General features: G+C 54.2%; 1 protein-coding gene across 1 annotated transcript in view; it reads right to left on the bottom strand.

Moving 5' to 3' along the window:
- The window catches only part of PRKCZ (protein kinase C zeta), a 103,963-nt gene that overhangs the window by 25,296 nt on the left and 55,058 nt on the right, over positions 1 to 23,609 (bottom strand). Inside the window, exons 5-7 of the mRNA XM_040645656.1 lie at positions 6,395 to 6,480; positions 2,059 to 2,190; positions 826 to 904 (exon numbers count right to left, since the gene is read on the bottom strand). Of these exons, the coding sequence (XP_040501590.1) occupies positions 826 to 904; positions 2,059 to 2,190; positions 6,395 to 6,480 (297 nt within the window). The remainder of the gene's footprint in view (positions 1 to 825; positions 905 to 2,058; positions 2,191 to 6,394; positions 6,481 to 23,609) is intronic.

Genomic DNA, 23,609 nt, shown 5'->3' with positions numbered 1-23,609 from the left:
GGTGCCTAGCCTTCCAGATGTTGTTCTTAGAGTGTGCAGGTGGGTGCCTAGCCTTCCAGATGTTGTTCTTAGAGTGTGCAGGTGGGTGGGAGATGAATGGCGGGATGGCTGGCTGGGTGGAGGGATGAGCGGATGGTGGGTGGGCAGATACATAAATGGCTGGCTGGCTGGCTGGGCTGGGAGGTAGGTGGGTATGTGGGTTGTTGTTTATTAGGAATCTCCTTTGTGAGCTGAATGCTTTATGCTCCGTGGTCTCATTTCACCCTTCAAGGGCTCTCAGGGCGCGGTACTCACACGTACCAGGCGAGGGCTAGGGCTCTTAATAGTGCACAGATGATGAGAGCTCAGAGCTGGGATATCAGTCCAACTAGCATTCAAAATCTTCCTCCAAATGCTTCTGAGCATTAAAAAAAGTCTCTCCCCCACCAAAAACCCCCACAAAATCCCACGGAAACTCAAGAACCAACTTGACAGCAGGCCTTTCCATGGAGACCAGCCCATGTGGCAGCCCACCTATGGGAGGGCCTGGCTGTGGCAGCCGCCACGGTATCTTCTAGAACTCCCGAAGTTGGTGCTGAAGGAAAACGCCACTCTCAGAGATATGTGTACCCAGGGAAGGCCACCCCACCCTGCCATCCATGCCCAGGGATGATGGAAGGCCCTAGAGACGTCCCCAGCCCCGCAGTGAGGGGCGCATGCTTGCCAATATTGACCCTTGGAGAGCAGATGGGAGCTAGAAAGGATTCGTGGTCAGAAAGGGGAGGCGCGCAGGAATTCCAGCGTGGAGAGCCCGGGCTCCACCAGCAGGAAGAAAGCAGCCCCTACTTCCATCGGTGTCCTCAGAAGGAAGGTCCACGTCGTCCTTGTCATCTACTGCAGGTTCTTGGGAAGGCATGACAGAATCCTGCAAAGAGATGGGCATGACAAAGTGACCAGACAGGTGTGACAATGTGGCTTCTGGAGACACTGTGTGACTTTCTATCACCACCTCCTGTGATGTGCACACTGGAGCCCATGTCCTGACACGTATTCCACAAATGCACCTGCTAACCTTACTTCCCTGGAGACAGGAAGACCCACACGGACGTCTCCTGTGACCCTACAGCAGGAGACCACTCAGCACCCCAGGCTGGGACCTTTCCAGTGGGTGCTCTAAAAAATGGGGCATTTATACACAATGCTTGGTGGTCTCCCCCGCCCCCACTGCCGCATCACAGAGTCCTGGGGGCTGATGTCACAGCTGAGGCAGGCCCCTATTGGCCAACACTAAGCTCCGGGTGTCGGCCTCCCTCAGCCCTTGACTGATCACATCTCTGAGGCTGGCCTTATTGCTTAGGCTAGCGTGGACCTATGGAGTCAAGGGCATGTGCAGCTTTCTGGGTTTGGGCAGCCATGGCTGAAAGGGTTTTAGGAAGACAGTGTGCATTCCCCCACAGCAGTCCATGTGGGGACACCACTTCCCAGTGCTCAACAATATCAGGGTTAGACATCAGATGAGCCAGCCCTCCCGGACATGTGCCTGCCGGGAGGAACTCAACGTCCAGTTCAGGCTCAGCGCAGCGGTGCCACGAGCACAGCCAAGCTGGGATACTCAGGAGGGAAATGAACAACCCGTCAAAGGGCCAGGGTGCTTTACGTCCACAACTACAGGCTGGGGGTGAGGGGCCCACGGGGTGGGGGCGCGCATCCTCTGACGTTCAGAGCGGCACGGGGCGTCCCCTCCACAGCTCCTCTAGAACTGTTCCATGCCTGGGGTCCAGACGAGCCTCCCCTTGCTCCCATACCTTCATCCCAGCACGGCAGAGGGCCCTGCAGGCTCCACCAGAGGTCCCCTGCCCCAAGAGTGCTGGGGGCCCACAGGGCTTGGGAAGAGGGGCCCCATCTGGGGTGCTGGCCTGGGTCATGGCTCTGCAACCCACAGGCACCCCCTCCTTTTGTCTCACCGGTGGCAGGGTCCTATTTGGACAGGGAGCCCGAGGGTTACCAAGGTCAGCGTGGACAATGAGCTTGAGGGTACCCCGCCCCTGGGCTCCCAGGCCCCACCTGGCCCACACTCACCATATGCCTTTTGCAGGTCAGCGGGACGAGCACGTGGCAGCGTTTATGGACCAGCAGCTTGCAGTTGATGCACCTGTAGCCCTGCCTTGCGAGACCCCATATCCTTTCGCTGCACTGGCCACAGTACGCTCTCTGCAGGCAAGAACAGCAGCCATCAAACCATGTTCCACCAGGGACCCAGCTCAGCACTGGGGCACGTGGCATCTTCCCTGACTTCCTCCAAGACGACGGGAAGCTAGGACAGGAGGCAGCCCAGTCGCCTCGTCACATCTGGACCCCAGGCTCCACCTAAGCTCAGGAGCCCCCACTGGAGACCATCCCAAGGCTGGGGGAACCGAGAGCCTCAAGGAGGGGGCTGGGACCCCGCTCTGGCAGGGGCGATGAGACCCCTCCTCAGGCAAGGACCCACCCCTGCTTGCAGGGGCTGGAAGGCGATCGCGGCTCCTGCCAGGCTGTGTGCAGACACCCAGGCTGAGACAGGCATGGGGGACGTCCAGATTTGACTCCAGATGACCATGGAGACAGCGACTCTGCCTGGCCTTCTGACGCATCACAACTTCGAACTGCTTGGGGCAGTCTGCGATTATCCTGGGGTTTTTTGGTATTTTTAAAGATTTTTAAGTGGTGAATCTTTGTTCTTCAAGGCTCTAAACATCTGAAATTAACGGTAACCATCAGCTTGTCTGGTGACGTTTTCCTAATTTTTGACTGTTACAAAGTGCATGATGACTGTGTTCAGAAATCTGGTCACACGTGGCAGGTGGTGCACGAGAGTGGCACCCGGTTCCCGTGACCTTTTTTCCAGCAGTTAACAAATTTCATTCTTTTGAGAGAGTCTCTCATTACTCCTGCGGAACAATAAAAAGGACCACAACTGTACTGAGTGGAGTTCATTTATGACGGCTGATGGAATCCTCTTGGCGCGCGGGCGTGGGGCGTGGTGGCGTGGACAGACCACGTGCCTGGTGCTCACGGCCACGGACACCGAGAACTCGACTCCTCATCAGCGATGCGCCGAGCGGGGAAACCAGGGCCCGAGCGGGCCTGTCCCCACACACAGAGCTTCAGGTCCTGGTCACAGCTCTGCGGCCAGTGCCTGGGGCAGCGCCCAGCACACCGCGGGTGCCCAACACGTTTGCTAAGGTCAAGTAAACACACACACACCCCATTACTTTTAACTTTGGAAACAGGACAGAAAAGCATTTATTCCCAGTCCTCCGTGTTGCCTAAAGTACCCCTCCCTCAGGCAGCCGAACGCAGACCGTGGGGCCATCAGGAAATGGGCCGAAGTGCAGCGGACGGCGGCGAGGGCTGGGGGGGCGGCCGCAGGGGCACCTGCCAACAGCTCCGACTGTGGCCGCCCTCGTTTCGTACCAGCACTGCCCGAGTAGAGCAACCGCTGAACACCTGACTTTGGAAGTCAGAGAAGAGCTTCGGGCATGAGGACCGGTTCTCATTCTCCTGTGTGTCTGGATGCGACAAACCACGTGTAACGCCATTAAGGACAATTCCCCTCCCTTCTATAACGCGCGGACGCGCCTCGCTTTCCCATGGTCACCGCTGCATGACCATCTGCAGTGCTGCTTTGGTCAGCCACTCCGTGTCTTTACTAACCCACAGACTCCTTCCCAGCGATACGCAGGGGCCAGGCGGCCAGCTGCTGACCGACTCCGGCGCGCTCTCCCCGGGCTCCGCACCAGGGACACGGGAGGGACGTGGAACCCTTGTGTCCGCCAAAGGCTGCCGAAGGCTCTTTAGCTCAGACCTGTGTTTGAACTGTTACCACTTCAGGAAACGTGACACTGAAAAATAAACTCTAAACCCCAAGCTTCAATCCTCTCAAGTTCACCTGAATGAATAAATCAATGGGGCGAAAATACTTTGAAGCCTCCTTACACGCTGCCGACCTGGCTCCTGGCTCCGATTTTTGATCACGCATTCTACTTTTCGGTCACGCCGACCTCTTTCCCGTCTAAGCCTCTGGTCTGGGTTTCTGTGGGTTCTTGCTCAGATACCCCACTTCCACTGTGCTTTGTGCTTCCTGACGGTGAGCTCGGGCGTCCTGCTGGTCCACCTGTGGGGTCCGAGGCTGGGCTGTTGAGAGCCGCATCTCTACTGGCCCCGGGGAGCCCTCCTGGGCTGGCCCGTTAGCCTGCGGATCCGGGCTGCAAGTGTGTGGGAGGTCCAGCCGAGGCGGCAGACTCTCCCTGCATCCTGGCCTATCCATACAAGGTGTAGGAAGCTACGGCTCTACCTTGGGCGGGAGGGGCGGCCTCACTCCTCCGGCATTTTCTGAATCCTGCTTCGCGCTAATACGGGCTGGGGAGGGGGTCTCATGCTGGGCCTTGATCCATTCAGCAAGTAGTAACTCCAATCTTCTAGCCCAGGGGCAGGCAAACTACAGCTGTGGGCCAAGTGCGGCCCTATTTTTTATAAGTAACGTTCTACTGGAACTCTGCCTTACTCATGTGTTTACCCACTGTGGCGGCTTTTACGTTATAATGGGGTTGGCAGCTGCAACAGGGACCTGGTAGCCCACAAAGTCTAACATATTTACTCTGGCCCTTGACGTGAATTGCTTGCTAACCCCTGTTCTCCTTGCTTGGGCCAAAAAGCCTAGGAGAAACCCCTGACCATCATTTACAGGAAATGCTCACGCCCTGGGGTTCCCAGGGCCAGGCTCTGACCTCCCCCTCATGCCCCACCCCAACCATGGCACTGGTGTCTCCTTTCTAGGAGGGAGGTCTTCATTTCTTCTCCAGAAACTCGCTGAATCTCTCCCTCTGACTCACCAGTGGAACTCTGTCTCACTGCTCCAGAAGAAAAGTCGTGTCAAGGGCAAATAAAGATCTAGGTGGGGAGACCCAGCCATGTGACTGACACCCACCCGCTCACTCTCCGCCCTTGGGTCACTGATGAAGAACATGAGAAACGATCTCTCGTGGGCTTTTCCCCTGTAGGTCTTGCTCATTCCTGCAGAACCAAACGTGCAGCTCTTAAAACACCCTTTCGAGTGACAGGTGGAGGTGCACTGCGCAAGCCTGTGATGACACGCTGAAGGGTGCAGACCCAGCCTCCAGGGTCCGGGCAGGACACCTTAGGACCAAGGACAAGCAGGTGGGAATTCCGAGTCGCCAGTGCACTGCGGGCCCCTCTGCCACCTCACTCTGTGAGCGACAGAGCGGTCTGAGGCCCGAGGGTCTTTGGACTAGCGCCCTCCTCAGCCTCCCCGTGTTTGTGGGAGCCTACTTTCGGTGCTCTAGGGCAGCGAAACATCTGTGACAGGGTGGGAATGGGTCGCGGGGGGACTCCTCTGAGTCCCCGCTTCTCTGTCAGGAGGAAAAGCTTTTCTCACTGATTCTGGGGACAGGGCAGCAGGAGGGGCAGGCAGGGGGACAGTGGGACGGTCAGCACCCTGCAATCCAAGCAATAGGTTTTTCTCCTAAAATCTGCAGAGTGGGAGAAGCCAGGTCCCTCTGTGCTGCCCCGGCCCTGGTCTGTACTGCTGGGTGGGTGGGCTTCATCTTGGACCAATGAGTCAGCTGCGATGAAGGAGACAGCGTTTCACCGGAAGTCAGCATGGGGGGCGGGGCTCCTAGAACCTTCTGTCTGATGTCCCGAAGGGTGGCCAGTCCCATCTGGCTGAGACCCCTCTCTGTCCAGAACCCAGCCAGCACCCAGATGTGCAGAAAGAGAAGCCACCTGGCCACACAGCTGGCTGGTAAAATAAACACGGGTGGGGGCAGCAGGGGCCTCGCATCCTGGGGGTTGGCACGTTTCCATCTCTGTCAGCTGCCAGGGTCCATCCTATCCGGCCGGCTCACCGCAGCATCTCCCATCCACACCCCATCAGTCCGCCCAGAGATGGGACGAAGGTCCGTTGTCCATGCACCTCACCCCTGTCCTCACGCTCCAGCAGCACTTGGCACTCGGGGTCCTCTCATACGTCCTTGCTGGGTGATGCCTGACCTCCCCCAAGGCATCCGATATTCCTTGGACCCCGTGTTCTCCTGCCATCCACCATTCCTTCTCGTCCCTGACAGACACGCCCCATTCCTTCTTGGGCCCTGACAGTGCCCCTAGGTCTCCCCAGCTGACCTTCCTCCAGTCATTAGTTACAATAAGCAATAAATCTGTGTGCAGGGTCCCTGTGCCCAGAGCGCCACGCCCGGTGGGGAGACAGCACGCACAGAGCTGTGAGGAGCGTGAGCTGCCCGTGGGAATGGGTCCCCAGAGAAGGGCTGCAGGGGTAAGTGTCTGAGCCAAGACAGAGTCCGCGGAGCGCAGGCTGGGCGGTGACAGCCCGGGAGCCGGGGGCCGAGGCGGCCGCACTCACCCTGTTAAAGCGCTTGGCCTGGAAGAGATGGCCGTTGGCACGGTACAGCTTCCTCCATCTTCTGGCTCCGCGGCGGTAGATGGACTCTAGGGGAGACAGCACAGAGGGGTAAAGAAACAGCCCTCGGCCGGCCAGCCCCACCCCACCCCACCCCACCCGAGGTCCCGTGGGGACGGCCACCTGGCGGGGAGGACAGCAGCGGGGCAGCCCCCGTGAGGGTCCGGCTGGAACGTCATCGGAGGCCAATGTGCTTCCAAGCCCGCCTCCCTGTTTTCCTTTCCACCGTCCTTTCCTCCGGGCACGGAAACCAGGCCCCCTTTTCCACACTGGGGTGCGGTGCACACAGGCTGTGAGCTCATGCCTCCCCGGTCACGGAGGGGCGGCAGCTGCCACATGGAGTCCACGGTCTGCCCGAAATGTGGCCGGGCGTCCTGCCCCCCCGGACGCAAGGGACCCCCCCCACCCGGTGTGTCCCGTCCCGCCCCCGCCCCCCCCCACCGCCTGACAGATCTCAGGGCAGAGGTGAGGCAGACACGCGGAGTCGAGGGTTACCAAACACGCCGCTTTCCAAAAATGCATTCCGTACCCCAAACTTGTAAGAAGGACACCGCTCGTCAAAAATGCTGCAGTTACACGTTTAATTAGAACTGTTGGTTTCACTCTTCCCTAAAAATGCTCGTAACTTTGCTCCTTCCAAACACTCTGAAGCGAACACTGGTACAAACAAAATACTCAGGATACAACGGGAAGCTTTGTGCTTTTATAAAGTCCCGCAGTGAAAGCCACGTTCATGAGCCGTGGAAGGGCCACAAATGCACACCAATGTGGAAACTAACGAAACGAAATGTTTTTAAAACAAGCAAATTAGCAGCTCTGGGGGACCGTGCTGAAATCAGGTCACAGCCACCGGAGAGCCTGCTTCTCTCCCTCTAAATGGAAGACTGAGTGGGAAACAAGACGTCCAGATTCCTCCACGGCAGGAGCCCCACGGCCGGTGGGCAGTTGGGGGTTTGGCAGAGGCCCACGCATCACCCAGGACCCCTCAAAGGTTTCCTGCCACAGACTCTCCGCCAACACCCAGATGAGAGCAGGGCCGGGCGGGACGTGGCACCAGCCTTCACCCCCCTGCTCCCCGACCTGCAAGTCCACACCTCGGCTTCAGGCCTGGGGTCCACGGGACGCAAGGACCACCCTCAGTCCACGGGCCCCTCGGCTCTAAGGAGTCCCTGGTGACGCCCAGGGCCTTTGTCCAGATGACAGAGTGTGTCCTGCCATATCCAGCCCTTCCAGCCTACCTGGCTTGATCTGGGGGAAGCCTGGTTGGGGGTAGGTCCGTGCTGATGTCCACAGGACTGACTGTCCCCATGTCCCCACACATGCCCCCTGACCCTCCCTGCATGTGGTATTCACAACCCCCAGCTGTCCTGCAGAGAGAAGGCACTGAGTGACAGACACAGACAGGGGGACGCAGAGACACAGAGGGAGCTGAGCTGACCCGCGGGGGACACACCAGGGCCAACACTCTGGTTTTCTTGTGCCCGTGCACGTACCACACGGAAATCTACAAACACGCCCGACTAGCTAGCCTTCACATGTGGTGAAAGCCGCCCGAAATAAGAAACACGAAGATGGCCTAGCAGAGGCCAAGGGTGTGAGGGGGTGCACGGCAGGCAGGCAAACTCACTGAGGGGACAAGACCAAGGGCTGCACGTGGCCCCCCAGATCCAGAGCACTTGAGGGGGGCTAACTGTTCCAGGACACATAGTCGTGAGAAGAAGTTGTTCTAGTAACTGGAAGACTAATGCCAAGTTCAGGACAGCGTAGCCTCTGGGGCCAGCCCCTGGGCCGACGGCTACCCGTTAAGCTCTATCCCGGCCGCTGCTAGGGCCGCACGTGTCCGTTATACGAAAGCTCTGTAGGATCACGGGCGACACGTCCTCCGGGTGCCTCAGCCCACGCTAAACCTTTAGTAAACACTGAAAACTGTAAAAACAGAGGGAGGGCCAGAGGTAGCAGCAACAGTATGGCTACAGACTAATTTCAGATTATTTCCCTCTGACTGATCTTCAAATAATTCCATCTCATTTTTTCTTTAAGAATTCATTTGAAACTTTTTTTTGGTGGGGCCAGGGGGGCTGGGAACGCGTGCTGAATTTTATTTTAAATAAAGTGTATCGGGGCGCCTGGGTGGCGCAGTCGTTAAGCGTCTGCCTTCGGCTCAGGGCGTGATCCCGGCGTTCTGGGATCGAGCCCCACATCTGGCTTCTCCGCTAGGAGCCTGCTTCTTCCTGTCCCACTCCCCCTGCCTGTGTTCCCTCTCTCGCTGGCTGTCTCTCTCCTCTGTCAAATAAGTAAATAAAATCTTTAAAAATAAATAAATAAATAAAGCATATCAAATTTAAACAAAGAAACAAAGCCCTAAGTAGGCAAAGAAAGGGCCTGTCCCCTGCTGCTGGTCCTGCCGGGGGGCTGTCCCCCAGCCACGGCAGGTTCACGTGAGGCAGAATGACCTTGCCGCCGCCTTTAACTGGAGATGAGCAGGGCTTCAGGAAACGTGTCTGGGTGCCTCTGGGCAAGGGCCACAAGGGGGTGGTTCATTTTGTGTGTCAGCTGGGCGGGGCCACGGCACCCAGACATGTAGCCAAATGTTATTCTGGATGTTTCCGTGAGGGTGTTTGTTTTTTTGCTTTTATTTGTTTGTTTTTTAAGTAGTCTCCACAGCCAGCATGGAGCCCCATGCAAGGCTTGAACTCGCAACCCTGAGGTCAATACCTCGGGAGATCAAGGGTCAGATACTTAACCAACTGAGCCACTCGGCGCCCCAAGGGTGCTTTTGGATGAGACTGACATTTAAATCAGTGGAATATGAATGAGGCAGACTGGCCTCCATGACGTAGGTGGGCCTCGTCCAATCAGGCGAAGGACTGACTAGAACAAAAGGCGTCTCCTGAGCAGGAGGGAATTCTGTAGCACCCAGACTTCAGACTTGAACTGAAGCTTAGGCTCTTCCTGGGGTCTCCAGCCTGCCCGCTGATCTTGCAGATTTTGGGTTTGCCCACCTCCCTAATTGCATGGGCCAGTTCCTGACAACAGAGCTCTTTTTCTCTGTATATACACCCTATCGGTTCTGTTTCTCTGGAGAAGCCCGACTCACACACGGTCTCTAAGAGGGTATTTACCAGCACCCCCACCCGATGCAGAGACAGGAAGGCGTTTTTTCAGAGCCCCTGGCATTGCAGACCCTGGCAAGGCACCATGTCGTTGGCACCACCTCAGGCAAAGGCAGGGGAGCCCCTGGGGTGTCCGATCCACGCCCAGGCCACTGCCCGGAAAGCCACGGTCAGGTGAGTTATAAAGAACCACAAGGGACAGCAGGACATCCTTCACTTACAAAAAAAACCACATGCACACGCACGTGCAATTTATTTCAGACTTACCGAGAGTTCAAAGACAGTACAGAGAGCTCCCACGTAACCCACCCACAGCTTCCCCTCCCGTTAACACCTGACTTCCCTCTGACGTTCACCAAGACGGAGATGAACACCAGGGCTTCAGCCGGCAGCCCCCTCAACTCCCTTTTCAACACAGTTCAAGGCTCAGAACAGTCCCAGCCTTAGGGGAGAGCTGCAGAGACAGCACGGGAGCCCACGGAGTGCACGCCCGGCATCCTCTCCGGCTCACATCCTACAAGCGCGAGGCACGTTTGTTACAACTGACGCACTGTCGTTAACTCACGCACATGCTCTATTCGGATTTCCTCAGCTTCTCTCTGATGTCCTCGTTCTGACCCAGATGCCACCCAGAGCCCCACACGGTACTTCACCCCTGCTGGCTCAGGCCCCTTTGGGTGGTGGCAGTTTCCCAGCTGTCCCTGGTTTGATGACCTCACCTCAGCGCGGGTCAGACGCTGTGTCGGATGCCCCTCTCCTGGGGTCTGCCTGCTGTTTCTCTCAAGACTGGACTGGGCTTACCACCTCCCTAATTATTTTTTTAAGTTTTTATTTATTTATTTATTTATTTATTTATTTATTTATTTATTTATTTAACAGAGAGAGAAGGAACACAATCAGGGGCGGAGGGAGAGGGAGAAGCAGGATTCCTGCGGAGCAGGGAGCCCAATGCAGGCTCCATCCCAGGACCCTGGGATCATGACCTGAGCCAAAGGCAGACGCTTAACTGACTGAGCCATCCAGGCACCCCTCACCTCCTTAACTTGTGAATCAACTGAGCACCTTTCCTGGAAAACCCATATTCCCACCATGGTAGCCCCTAAAACCCCCAAAACTTTCAAACCTCAGACTCTTTACTAGAAGGTTCCCCACGTGCAGGGTTGGACACAGTTGGATGGTGCCCATTCCGCCTTCCTGAGCCCCTGAGCTCGGCAGGGGCCCAGCCATCCTCTGCCCTAGCAGGCCAGGGCCATCAGCCTCATGGGCCACTGGCTCAGACAACCGTCATGCTTGCAGATTCTGGGTTTCTGCCTGGAAAGTCACAGCCCCTACTCATCTGAAGTGACAGCCGGAGTGTAAAAAGGAAGAAAAGAGCACATGTCCTCAGAGAACATGTGTGTGAGGACGGGCAGGTGCTCTAGGAACGACGCTGGCCCTGCGCCCCCACTCTGTGTCCACCTCAATCCCGTTGATCTCGGTGCCCGCTGAAAGGGGTCCCACCAACGTCGGGCGGGCAGGAAAGGCCTCCATGGGGAGTCGGCATCCCGGCGGGTCTGAGGTTCTGTCTTGGCTGTGTGGTCAAGGCCGCGCTCCGAGGTCAGAGTGTGCCTGCCCGGGGCCCTTCCTGGGTGCCTGTGCTCTGGACTGGGAATCACGGAGAAGCCCAGCCAGCTCCCAGAGGTGCCCGGTGCGCGTGGGCTGCTCTCCCCCTCCTCTCAGCCTCAACTCCAACCCTTGGAAGGATCTCTTCGCTTGTCTTTGAAATTCTATAATTAGGAGGCTGCAGGGAATTTTAACGAGCTCCGTTTCTATGGCAATGCAGTGTCGTGAGGACTCTGACAAGAAATGTGCGTGGAGCGACAGTGTGAAAAACCCCACGTCCCGCAGGTACGGGGACGAGCGTGGGCTGTGCCGAATTTCCGGGGCAGGGCAGGGCAGCGCGGCGGGCAAAGCCTCTCTTGTTCACGGGAAACGGACCAGGGCCCGGGGTGACCAGCACAGCCCCGTGGCTCGCCGCACAGACGGCCCCGCAGCTTCTCCGAGCCGGACAGGGAGTGCTCCCACAATGCGGCACACGTGGGGAGCACCGCACAGGGACAGCCAAATGCCGCCCCCCCGGGGAGCCGTCCCACTGAGTGACCTGGCCCCAAGCGGGGCCAAGGAGCTGGTGAGGTGGCCTTGGGCCAATGCGGGGGAAGTGGAGTGGGTGCCGCCACCTGCAGGCCCAGCTTCCTCCCCGACCGTGACTCTGACTGGACTCTGTGCCCCTGGGGCAGACACCGCCGGTCTCTCTGAGCAGGTCTCAGTACCCTGGATCGTTCTGGGCAAACACCTAACATAAAACAGTAATGACAAAGAACACAGTCCCAGGGCTAGGACGTCTAAGATGCCCCGGTCATTCGGTCATCCAGGGCTGTGTGCAGAGATGTGTGTGTCGGGGGAGAAAGGTGGTGGCCGCAGGCCCTGCAGGGCCGAGCTCGGCGTCACGGCACCCTGCCGGTGTCTGGGTTCACAGCACACTCCCCCAGGACTCCCTGTTCTTGCCGAAGGCACATTCCACCCACAGGCTCCTACTACACGTTACCACGTGACCTTCTAAAACCAGCAGTCTGGGGTTTCGGGCGGGACCGTAGCCTGGCCGCAGGGGAGGGTTCTGGTGCTGCTGTGAAGCCTAGTGGGCACCCTGGCTGGGAGGTTCCGAGGGACAGCGGAGAGTGTGGACGAACACACAGCCCCTATGACTTAGGAGACCCAGCCGTGGCTCCCGTCCCAGGCCAGCAAGGAGCAGGATGCGACCAGGACGCAGACCTCTTCCACGGAGGGATGTCCCCAGTCACAGGCCTGCTTCTGGCCAGCACCCGTTTCCCAGCTGAAAATGTCATTTACAGTGCACCAGGTTTTGAAAGGTGAGTGAAGAAGAGCCATGTAACAGAAGGGGGCCCGGGAACGGTCTGGGGACCACGCAGCAGGAAGCCACGCGGTGTGGGAGGCAGGTGGCCTTCTCGGGTCACGTCAGCCACGGCCCCCGCTCCCACAGACGTGACGCGCTAGCCTGGCTTCTGCCTGCACCGCAGGAGCCCCCTCCTCCCGACAAGGCCTCAGCACACAGGACACGGCCTTTGTCGCTGCGATACCACAAGTCTAGGGAAGTACACGGCAGACAACAAAGGTGCTCGACCGACCTCCGTGCCAGCGCCCCGTCCTGCTTGCCCGCATCAGCTCCTCCCTGGAGAGTCAGTACCCTTGGCAGGCACGGGGGACACGACAGAAAACAGACAGAAGTCTGTCCTCTTGGAACTGATGGCAAATGATGGGAAACACAATGAATATGCTGGAGAGAAGCATGAGTCGGCTGGACCAGGGACTCGGAGGGGACAGCCTGGCAGTGACGCCCCATGGGGCGGGGGCGCGAATGAGCCACGTGGTCAGAGCCCTCGGGGTGGGCACCGCAGACGGCGGGGCTGTGGGGCAAGGCTTCATCGCCCAGCGTGTTTGCGAGGCACTGGTCATTCTAAGTCCCGGCTTTCCTCCCCGGGAGCAAACGGGAACAAGGTCGCTTCCCACCTGTGTGTGGCTGCCCCCGACACCCGCCTGTCCTTCCTCGTGTGGTCCTGGCATCGCCCCCCCAAACCTTGGGGGTGGGGTGCTGACCTCATCTGCTCTAAAGCAGTCGCAGCAGTGACCCCCAGTGATGTCATCAGCCCAGGGCAGTCCCATGACCGAAATGGCCCCACGAGGCTGCAGAGAGGGACTTCCCTCCCAGGCCGGGACGCCCCGTTCCCCGAGGGGGCAGGGGGCAGGGACCCCAGGCCCGGTCACTCCTGGCTCGGTGGACACGATGGGGGCAGCCCCAGGGCCGTATCCACAAGCTGAGGACAGCCGTAGGCAGACAGAGAGAGCCTGGGCCGGGCTCAGCTGTATCCACCCGGGCACCACCTCCTCTGGACACGTTCTGTGGGGGCCTCACTCGGGCGAGCTGCCCGTCTGCAGCCACAGCGGTCCTCCACGGCGCCCGCCCGCACTGCCACTCAGCAGCGCCAAGGCAGCCCCACGTTCCAGGCTACATCACGGGGCCGCACCTGCCTGCAGACTGTGGTTTTCAAGCTGAAACTGTGTACAAGCCACGTAACGGTGAGCCTCTCCACTGAGGGGAACGGGGGGCAGCATTCGGCTCCCGTTTCTCTGGGCCCAGCGTGCAGCCGTTCTGCCACACACCTTTCCCACGATGCCCACGTGCCGGTGGCTAGGCCACGGTCCTCGAGGCTCAGCAGCCCCTTCAGGAGCTCCCCACCGACTCCTCCTCCCCTCGGCAGAGTGGGCATCTGGCATGGGCTCCACGAGGCGGCAACAGCAGAGCGGGGAACGCCAGGCTGCCACGGATGGGAGAGGGGCTAACACGTGGTGGAGAAGGCAGGCAGTGGTTAGGGAAGGGGATGCAAAGTGCTCCTTGAGGGGGGAAGCCGCTCCCTCCGGAGGAAAAGGCCCCATGGAGGACAGACAGGTGCTGACGGCCTGTGGGAGGGCCTGTGCAAACACAGGTCGCCTGCTTTGGAAACCAATCTCTGATTCACCCCCACTGAGAAACCTAGTGAGGTGAGAGGCGTGTGCAGGCACGTGTCTGGGGATCGGGCTGCTGATTTTTTAAAATGAGAGATGCTCCCGTAAGGAAAGCCTGCCGGGACTTGGAGGCCACGGGGGGCGGGGGGCGGGACCCCTTTCCTGCCCAGGAAGAGAGGGTCACAGCCCTGCCAGGGGCTCTCAGAGCTGTCTTTTCCTCACCAAATACTGTCAGTACCCATTAAGAAAACCAATTCTAAGAGGTGTTTTAAGGGGGAGGGATTGTCACAGTTCAACTTTCTTTTTTTTTAAGATTTTATTTATTTATTTGACAGAGAGAGAGCACAAGCAGGGGGAGCGACAGGCAGAGGCAGAGGGAGAAGCAGGCTCCCCACCGAGCAGAGAGCACAACATGGGGCTCGATCCCAGAACCCCAAGATCATGACCTGAGCCGAAGGCAGACCCTTTACTGTCTGAGCCACCCAGGCATCCCAACAGTTCAACTTTCTAATCATTTTATCACAAATACCTTAATTTTTCATGGTACAAGTCAAGTTTTAATGAAATGGCTGACCAATATTTCACAAAGATTCTATGGAAAAATGTACACCAACTTCCAAGTAACCTACTATAAATAAATTCATACTGAACACAACTCATCTCTGTGTGGAAGATTTCCTCCATGGATTCACTTTAAATGGAAAGTGCTCAGAGCTGCCCAGCGCCCACCGGGCTGCAGGGGGACCGGCGCCTCTCCCAACGCTGAGACCGCGCCCAGGCACAGAGCACAGAGCCACGCCGGCAGGAGCACCAGAACCACCTGCTGCCCAGCGAAGCAGCAGCTCGGACTGGCCAGATGGGCCCGGCAGACGTGGGCTGGCACCAGGAACCGCTGGGCCGGAATCTGAACCCGTCTCCAAGAACAAACCACAACAGCAATGAAACTACAACAATGAAAATGTGCCTGGACGTCACAGGCGGACACGGGGGGAGGAGGGCAGACGATGCCAGAAGGGAGGGAGGGAGGTGTCACCAGGCCCACCCCGCGCCCTCAGGCTGTGCTGTGAGATCTTGGGGTCCAAACAGAAAGCAAGACCTACATGCAGCTCGGGGCGTCCATCTGGAGATAGAAACCGGGGCTCAGGATGCCCAAACCACCCAAGCCTGAGGAGCTCTCAGTGAGCCCGGGATGCTGGGCCAGCACCACAGACTGGGGCGCAAGCAACTGAAAGTGAGCTCTCACCGTCTGGAGGCTGGAGGCCTGAGGTCAGAGTGCCGGCACGATCGGTGCCGGCGACGGCTCTTCCTGGCTTGAAGACGGCCTTCTCACTATGTGCTCCCAGGGCAGACACAGATCTCCGGCTCTTTTCTTGTAAGGGCACGGATCCCATCAGGAGGGCCCCGCCCTCTGACCTCAACTATCCCCTCCCCAAGGCCTCATTTCCAAATACTGTCCCAGTGGGGGATAGGGCTTAGGCACAGGAGTTCTGAGGGGACACATTCAGTCCATAACACTCTGCCCCAGCCACCCCCCCCCCAAATTCATGTCCTTCTTGCACGCAAAATACACTCATTCCATCTCAACAGCCCCCAAAGTCTTAACTCATTCCAGCATCGGCTCTGACGTCCACAGTCTTATCTAAATCAGGCAAAGGTGCGACTCCAGGTACTATTCGTCCAGAGACAAAATTCCAGTCCAGCTGTGAGCCAGTGAAACCAAACAAGATACAGGCTTCCAAAATACAGCGTCGGGACAGGCCCCTCCCATTCCAAAAGGGAGACACAAGAAAGAAGGAAAGGTCATGGGTCCCAAGTGAGCCCACAGCTTAGCAAGGCAAATCCCATTAGATCTTAAGGCTGGAGAATAATCCCCTCTGGGCTGATGCACTGCCCTCCAGGCCCACGTCACCCCTGCCTGAGAGGATCTCTCAAGACCCCTCAGAAAAGGAAGCTGTGGAGAAGTGAGCCTCGAACCCAGCATGTGGTTTCCCTACCAGGCATCTGCTGGATCCGCGCACAAGCGAGAGGCCAAGAAGCCAAGCAGAAAGCAGCTGCTAAATGAAAAAAAAAAAAACAAAAACAAAAAACCAAAAAACAAAAGCCAGCCCAGGTAGAGATTTTGGCTGACTCATGGTGCTCAGGAGACAAGAGCTGGGGATTAGGGTCTTGGTAAACTCCCAGACCTTCTGGGTTGACATTACAGAGGGACATTTAAGGAAAATGGGAAATGGACCAGCTTGAGCAGAATCAAGGTAATCTGTCCACATTCCATCTGCCAGAATAAAATTAAATCCTCTCATGAGGAAAATAACATCATTTGGAATACCTACAGTTTTTCAAATACAGTATCTGATATTCCGTCAAAAATTACCAGGCAGGCCAAGAAATAGAAGCATCTTGAATAGTCAACAGAAATAGACTCAGGTAATTCAGATATTCAAATGTATTTAAAAAGATAAGATGAGAGGATTTCACCACTAAACTAGACCTATAAAAGAGAGAAGTCTACTAAATATCCCAGGATTTCAGAAATTTAAAACCAAAAAGAGTAACTGAAATCAATCACTCAGGAGAAAGATTTAAAAGCAGATTAGACAAAACAAGACACATCGGTAGAAAATACCCAGATCGAAGCACAGAAGGTAAAGAAAACCAGGATGGAAAAAAAACAGAAAAGAGCATAAGAGACATATGGGATTTGGTGAAAAGATGTGGGTATGGAGTCCTGGGGGAAGAAGGCAGAAAGAACAGGGCAGTAGTTGAAAAGATACTGACTGACATTTTCCAAAAAGACAAAAGGCATTATGCCCCAGATCCAAAAAGCTCTACAAACCTCAGTTGGGATAAATTCAATACTTCCCTCTCTTTCACAGAGCTGCTGAAATAGAAGAACAAAGACCATTTTAAAAGCAGCCAGAAAGAAGAGAGAGAGAGAGAGAGAGAGAGAGAGAGAGAAGCATTACCTTCAGGGGAACAACAAGATGGACAGGTGACTTTCCAACAGAAACAACAAAGGCCAGAAAACAATGTACCAAAGGTGCTGAAAGAACAATGAGGACTGCCTACGCTTGTGCACCCAGTGAAAAATATCCCTCAAAAATGAATGCAAAAGAAACATATGTTCACACAAACAAAAACCAATTAATTGTCGGCAAATCTATGCCAACAGAAATACTAAAGGAAGTATTTCAGACAGAAGAAAAACGACCTCAGACATAAGCACGATCATGAAGGAAGAAATGAAGCCCATCAGAAGGTTAAATAAACGGGAAAATTGGAATGGGTAGCATTTAAAACAATATTTTTTTAAAAGATTTATTTTTGAGAGAGAGAGGGAGGGAGTGAGAGAATGGGGGGGGAGCAGAGGGAGAGAGAGAATCCTCAAGCAAACTCCCCCGAGTGTGGAGCCTGACGTGGGACTCAAACTTACGACCCTGAGATCGCGACCTGAGCCAAAATCCAGAGTCAGATGCTCAACCGACTAAGCCACACCCAGGTGCCCCTAAAACAATATTAATGATGATTTGTGGGGTTTAAAATATATGTGACATCTGCACATAACAATAGCATAAAAACTGACAGAGGTTGAATATAACTGAAGTGTTGTAAGGGTCTTGTTTTACCTGGGAAATAGCACAAGTATTTAATTTAAGGTGCATTCCAAGAATGTGTTTCGTAATTTCTAAGGGAGCCAGAATATTAAAAAAAAAATTTTTTTTAAGTATTACTTAACAAAGCTAATAAGGGGGGGGTATGGAATAATAATACTTGATTGCACCAAAGGCAGGCAAGAAAAGAACCAGATGGGTGGATTATAAAATGAACACTAAGACGGGAGATTTAAACTGTAACATACCAATATGGTGTTAAACGTAAATGGACTAAATGCTTCAATTAAAAGACATGGATTATCCAGAGTACACTAAACACAACTAACTTCTGCTAGTACGACCCATTTCCAGCATATGACACAGGACAGTTGAAAGGAAAAGGATACCACATAAACACTAAGTCCTCCTTTCCCCAACACACGCACACGCAAAGGAGACTCACAGGCTGATAATATTTTTCATCTCAAAAAGCAACATCTCATGATGATAAGAGTGTCGATCCAAAAAGCAGATATCATGACCCTAAATTTGTATGCGTCTAATAGAGCACAAAACACACGATGAGAAAGTGACAAAATTAAAAAGAGAAAGAGAAGTCCCTAATACTTTGATAACATCTACAGACATTAAAAATATTTTAGGGGCGCCTGGGTGGCTCAGTTGGTTAAGCGTCTGCCTTCGGCTCAGGTCATGATCTCAGGGTCCTGGGATCGAGTCCCACATTGGGCTCCCTGCTCAGTGGGGAGCCTGCTTCTCCCTCTCCCTCTGCCTGCTGCTCCCCCTGCTTGTGCACGCTCAGTCTCTCTCTCAAATGAAAAGATAAAAAATCTTTATAAAAAATTTAAAAATAAAGGTGTTTTTTTTTTTTTTAAGATTTTATTTATTTATTTGACAGAGAAAGAGAGAGACAGTGAGAGGGAACACAAGCAGGGGGAGTGGGAGAGGAAGAAGCAGGCCTCCTGCTGAGCAGGGAGCCCAATGGGGAACTCGATCCCAGGACCCTGGGATCATGACTTGAGCCAAAGGCAGACATTTAACTGACTGAGCCACCCAGGTGCCCCATAAAGATATTTTAAAACACAATGAAGATATGAACTATGTCAATAAATATTATTTAGACTTTTAGAAGTCCTTAAAAGCACAACTAAACTTGGGGCACCTGGGTGGCTCAGTCAGTTGAGCATCTGACTCGTGGTTTTGGCTCACATCCTGATCTCATGGGTCATGGGATCGAGCCCCAAGTCAGGCTCCATGGTTAGCAGGAGTCGGCTTGGATATTCTCTCCCTCTGTCCCTTCCCCCACTTGTGCTCCCTTTCTCTTTCTCTCTCTCTTTCAAATAAATAAATTAAAAAATCTTTTTAAAAAACCCACAACTTAACTGAAGATAACAAGAAAAGAAATACAAAATCTCAATAGTTGATTTCTATTTTAAAAATTAAACAAAGAATTTAAAACCTTCCCACAAAGAAAACTCCAGGCCCGTAACGCTTTACTGGTGAATTCTTGCAAATAATTAAGTTAGAGGGGCGCCTGGGTAGCGCAGTCGTTAAGCGTCTGCCTTCAGCTCAGGGCATGATCCCGGCGTTCCAGGATCAAGTCCCACATCGGGCTCCTCGGCTGGGAGCCTGCTTCTTCCTCTCCCACTCCCCTGCTGTGTTCCCTCTCTCGCTGGCTGTCTCTCTGTACATAAATAAATAAAATCTTTTAAAAAAATAATTAAGTTAGAAATATCAATCTTACGTAAAATCTTCTCAAGAATTAAAAAAAGCTCATTTAATTTTATAAGGCCAATATACCTCCATGTTAAATTCTGACAATGACATTACAAGAAGAACTACAGGCCAATCTCTTTCACAAATACAGTTGCAAAAACACCAAACAAAATATTAGCAAATTAAATCTGGCGAAATATAGGAAAGGTAATTCATCACAACCAAATGTTGACATTCAAGGTCTATCAGTTAATTCACCTTTTTTTTTTTTAAGATTTTATTTATTTATTTGACAGAGACAGCCAGCGAGAGAGGGAACACAAGCAGGGGGAGTGGGAGAGGAAGAAGCAGCCTCCCAGTGGAGGAGCCTGATGTGGGGCTCGATCCCAGAACACCGGGATCACGCCTGAGCCGAAGGCAGACGCTTAACGACTGAGTCACCCAGGCGCCCCTAATTCACCTTTTTTTAAAAGTGATTTATTTACTTTAGAGAGAGGGCACATGTGCAAGTGGGGGGAGGGGCAGAGGGAGAGGGAGAAGCAGACTCCCCGCTGAGCAGGGAGCCCTGATGTGGGGCTCGATCTCACAACCCTGAGATCACAACCTGAGCTGAAATCAAGAGTCAGACGCTTGACCAACTGAGCCACGCAGGCACCCCTAATTCACCTTATTAATAGAATAAAAGAGAGAAGCTTGTCAACAGATGAAGAAAAGAAGCATTTGATAAAATCGAATACAATTCAGGACAAAAACTCTCAACTAGGAAAAAGATAGAACCTCCTTAATTTGTTAATGGTGGGGATTTACAAAAGAAAAAAAAATCATTCTACAAATATCCTTAACGGTGAAGTTTTGAGCCACCACTTCTGGACCATATTGTTTTGGAAAGATAAACAGATTCGGGGTTGGAGAGGTAGAAATAAGACCCATTGCACAGCAGAATGCTAGTCCACGGGGGTCGGCAGATAAAGAGCTGGGATTCACATGTGAATTTTACAAGGTTGCTGGACAAGTCAATATAAAACAATTAACTGCAGTTCTCTCAACGAACAAACAGAAAACTATAAAGGTAACAGCATTTAAAATGGCATAAAAAATTAAATACCAGGGAAGCACTCCGACAAAAATTGCAGGACTGCTACACAGAAGGCCATAAAATGTTCCTGAGAGAGTGGAAAGAAGCGGTAAGCGAACGCTCTGGGTTGGACGCCTCACTACCATACAGACGTCAGTTCTCCCACGTTCATCTATAAATTCAAATGCAATCCAAACTAAAAACAAACAAACAGCCTCACTGGGTTTTTGGGAAATTATAAGCCACTTGGAAAATCTATACAGACATGGAAAAGGCAGAGAACGGCCAGGATAATCTCGGAGGAAAACAACAACGGAGGACTTACAACATAGGATATGCATGGTTATTAAAGCTGAATTAAAACATGTGATGTTGGTTGGTACAACAGAGCAGTGCCACAGAAGTCCAGAAATAGGTCCCCACACGGACAGTCACCTAATTTATGACAAGGACACCATTGTAATGTGGTGGGAAAGGGATGGGCTTCGCAATCAACGGTCCTGGACCAACTGGTTATCACCAAGGATGCCAATGACCTGGACCCCCTACCTCACACCACACACACAGTTCACTCCCAGGAGTCTCAGGAATAATGAACCCCTGCGACCGTGGCTTGAAGGAGGATGTTCAGGCCCTTGGGGCAAAGAGGCATTTCTTCAACGCAGTACAAACAGCACTAATTGTAACGTAAGACTCCATTTTCTTCATCAAAAGAATGAAGAGGCAAGCTGCTGACTGCAGGAACAAATTTCTGATGATCAAAGAACTCATATCCAAAATACATCAAGTGCCCCTACAAATCAATAAAAAAGATATACCGCCTAGGGGCGCCTGGGTGGCTCTGTCGGTGAAGCGTCTGCCTTCCGCTCAGGTCGTGATCTCGGGGTCCTGGGATCGAGCCCCGGGATGGAGCCCTGTGTGGGGCTCCCTGCTCAGCGAGGAGTCTGCTTCTCCCTCTCCCTCTGCTCCTCCTCCTGCTCATGCTCTCTCTCTCTTTCTCTCTCTCATATAAACAAAAGTCTTAAAAAAAAAAAAAAGATGTACAGCCAATTAAATTGTTTTTAAACCACCCTGCTTCTGAAACTGGGCAGAAGACTTGAACAGGCACTTCACCAAAGTGGGTCCGCAGGAAAGCCCAGAGGCATGCGGACGGTGCTCATCTCAGAGGAAATGCAAGTCAAGGCCAGAACATGAGGCCACTTTACGCGGGCCCTGCTGGCACAGAAGAAGAGCTTCTGATAACCCCGTGTGCTGGGAAAGGTGTGTAAGAGGGACCCTCCACAACCTGGAGGAGGTCTGATGAATTCACGTTTATACAGGTGTGTTCTCCTGGCACACGCCTCCCAAAGCTTTTGCCCCTCGGGAGTGATGGGGGGTCTTCTGTGCACCAAGGAGATGACTCAGGGCCCGGGCCCCAGCAGCTTCAGGATGGGGGCTGGCCACCAGAAAGACCAAGACTGACTGCAGGTCTGAACTTTCAGCCCCATGCCCCACCTCTGGGGACGGGAGAGGGGCTGGAGGTTGAGTCCATGAGCAATGGCCGATGATTTCATCCATCACACCTGTGTAATGAAACCTCCATGAACATCCCTAGCTGCCCGGGTTTGCAGGGCTTCAGGCGCTGTACCTGGAAAGGGCGAGGAAGCACCCCCCCCCCATCAAGCCCTCCGCATCTCCTCCATCAGGCCGTTCCTGAGTTGCATCCTTTATAATACGCTGGCAAATTGGTGTTTTCCTGAGTTCTGTGAGCCGTTCTAGCAAATTCCTGAACCCGAGAAGGGGGTCTTGGGAACAACACCTGATTTCTCGTGGGTCGGTCAGGAATAGGGCAGCGTCTGGAGTTGGGGCTGTCTTGTGGACCGAGCCCTCACGCCGGGGGGTCTGCACTAACCCCAGGTAGACACGTCGGAATTGAGTTAAACTGTAGGACACGCAGTTGGGGTCACCCCTGGTTGCTGGTATGGGACAAAGTCCACACCGGTGATGTTGGAGAGCTGTGCATTGTGCAAACCGGTGCCACTTCAGGAGACGGCAGAACCGAATAACCTGCACAGACACAGACCCCGCGGCTTAGTGTGCACGCAGATGAAGCGTGTGTCCGTGTGTGCGAGCAAGCGGCACGCTCGCACACGGGGGTGCGCAGCCCCCCCCCACCCCGGCAGGAGCCGAAAACCGCAACCTTTGAGAGGACCCAGCAAAGGGAACGGTAACGCTGAACCATAACCAACACGATAGGGAGGTCTCAGCAACAGGATGGTGACTGAGATCCTGTGCGACTCCAGGACTCCAGGACGAAGAGATCCAACACAAGCAAAACTCCCCTGGCAGAGGGCGGAACAGAGGCTGCCTGGGGGCAGGGCGGGGGCGCCGGGGGAGGGGAGGGGGCGCTGTGGAGGCGAGTCTGGGCACAGGTGGGGTGTACCCCCTGAACAGCTGGAAGCCGACGGGCTCTTCTGTAAAAACACATCCAGCTGCACCCTCTGGAGTTTACCGTTTCTGGAATGCTTGGTTTTGGTTAAAAATAATGAAGAAAGAAAATGGGACCAGAGAACGGAGGCACCAGACCATAACACCCCTCCCTAAAGAAAAGCTAAAACCCCCCAAACCAGGGCAGGCCGAGGAGGTGCCTCCTGGACTGCGTTCTTAGCTTTTTTTTGGCTTGTTATTATGACGATTACTTTTTTAAATTTGCTAAGATTAACTTTTGGGGCCCACACTCAAAACTCAACCTGTTATTTGATTATCCTTGTAAACTGCATCAAATAAAAGCACTTCTAAAAAAGAGCTAACGTCTACCGTATTCTTTTCGTGCAACAAAACAGGCATTTCGTTCATTCCAAAGGCTCCTTCCCTCACCAGACAGTGCACTGATGTCACTTTGAGGAGCACAGATGCCCGGGTAGCACCACAGGCAGCCCCGCGCCCGGAGCCCCTGAGGCAGATCTCTGTCCGCAAGTCTGGTCCGTCAAGCCCCAGAGCGTGCCCTTCCTGTCCTCCCATACCGCTCCGGGCGGGAATGTCCTCATCACAAGAGGCTGGGGAGCACGGTTCTCTGCCTGATGGCTCCAACTCTCCCACAAACACGACCG

Source organism: Ursus maritimus, unplaced genomic scaffold, assembly GCF_017311325.1.
Source record: "Ursus maritimus isolate PB19 unplaced genomic scaffold, ASM1731132v1 scaffold_32, whole genome shotgun sequence".
In the NCBI taxonomy this organism is placed as follows: Eukaryota; Metazoa; Chordata; class Mammalia; order Carnivora; family Ursidae; genus Ursus; species Ursus maritimus.
This window is presented reverse-complemented; position numbering and strand designations above follow the sequence as displayed.